We start from the raw sequence: 1563 nt of genomic DNA, 5'->3' as shown, positions 1-1563 counted from the left end.
GGGGGGAGGCTTAAATCATTATACTTGTAAATGTTCCAGATGCCTTACAGTCCCACTTACTGGTTCACAATCTGCTGTTGTAAAGACACTGTAACCAATATTGTATGTCCCAAGACAGTGAAGACATTCTCATTTAAAGAGACCTCGTGTTGGGAGAATTGTTTTTTAAACAAGCCTGACAACAAGCAGAATAGCAGGAGCTAGTAGCTAATATTAGGCATGCCTGTCTAGTTGGATGCATCTTCAAAAAGCTGAAGCATTTCAAGCATGATGTTTTTTCCAAACAAGGACAGAGTTACCTTCTTCAACAGCTGCTCAACTTCTTGCATCTGCGTGCTACGATCAGTGACGGACACTTTTGCATACTCCTGCTTTTTGCTGAGCCTGCTCTTCCAGTCTTCTTCACCACTCTTCTTCAGCAATGCCAACCTAGAAGAAAAACAATGAAAAGAGGTAGCTTTAAACACCATACTTCCCGTTATCCTCCAAAGCTCCCTTTATTGTTTCACTAGTGCTGCATTCAAGAGAAATTGAAATTAAGTTTTCTAACATTAACTACAGTTATTTACATTTTGTACATATATACAAAGCTCACAAACAAACACCAAGCCTTTACTGAGCATGTTGAATGGGAATCGTCTGTCAAAACACAGATATCTAGATCTGAGACGGGCATCCCAGTTAATTTGTATAGTCAGAGGAGAAGGCTGAGGTACTCAACTTTTTTGCCTCAGGCTTCCCTGGTAACCTCTTCTCCTCACCCCCTCAAGCCGATGGACCACACACAGTATGGGGACCAGGGGGTTAAAGCCCTATACATTGTAAGGGAGTATCAGGTTCATGTCTACCTGAGGAACCTGAACATATGTCTATGGCACCTGATGAGATGCATCTCAGAGTCCTGCAGGAATTGGCTGATGTAGTTGCCAAGCCACTCTCCATAATATTTGAAAAGTCATGGCAGTCATGTGAAGGCCCTGGGGACTGGAAGAAGGGAAACATTGTGCCCATCTTTAAAAACGGTAGCAAGGAGGACCCTGGGAACTACTGACCTGTCAGCCTCACCTCTGTGCCTAGGAAGACCATGGAACAGGTCCTCCTAGAAGCTATGCTAAAGCACATGGAGGACAGTGAGGTGATTCAAGACAGCCAGCATGGCTTCTCCAAGGCCAAGTCCAGCCTAACCAACTTAGTGGCTTTCTATGATGGAGTGGACATCAGTATGATCAGTGGACAAGGGAAAAGCAATGGATGTCATATATCTGGACTTCTGTAAAGCCTTTTGACACGGTTCCCCACAACATTGTTCTCTCTAAATTGAGGAGATATGGATTTGATGGGTGGACTGTTCAGTGGATTAAAAATTAGTTGGATGGTTTCATCCAGAGGGTAGTGGTCAATGGCTCGATGTACAAACGGAAACCAGTGACAAGTGGTATATCTCAGGGGTCCATACTGGGACCAGTACTGTTTAATATTTTCATCAATGACATAGACAGTGAGATTGAGTGCACCCTCAGCAAGTTTGCAGATGATACCAAGCTGAGTGGTGCGGTTGACACG

The 1563-nt window shown here is 44.0% G+C and overlaps 1 protein-coding gene across 2 annotated transcripts in view; it reads right to left on the bottom strand.

The window, feature by feature from the left end:
- The window catches only part of SVIL (supervillin), a 64002-nt gene that overhangs the window by 32399 nt on the left and 30040 nt on the right, over positions 1–1563 (bottom strand). For both annotated transcript variants that reach the window (XM_035902427.1, XM_035902428.1), the window contains one exon: positions 300–429. In XM_035902427.1, coding sequence (XP_035758320.1) covers positions 300–429 — 130 coding nt within the window. The remainder of the gene's footprint in view (positions 1–299; positions 430–1563) is intronic.

The sequence above is a fragment of the Egretta garzetta genome, unplaced genomic scaffold, assembly GCF_000687185.1.
Source record: "Egretta garzetta isolate BGI_Z169 unplaced genomic scaffold, ASM68718v1 scaffold369, whole genome shotgun sequence".
Taxonomy (NCBI): Eukaryota; Metazoa; Chordata; class Aves; order Pelecaniformes; family Ardeidae; genus Egretta; species Egretta garzetta.
This window is presented reverse-complemented; position numbering and strand designations above follow the sequence as displayed.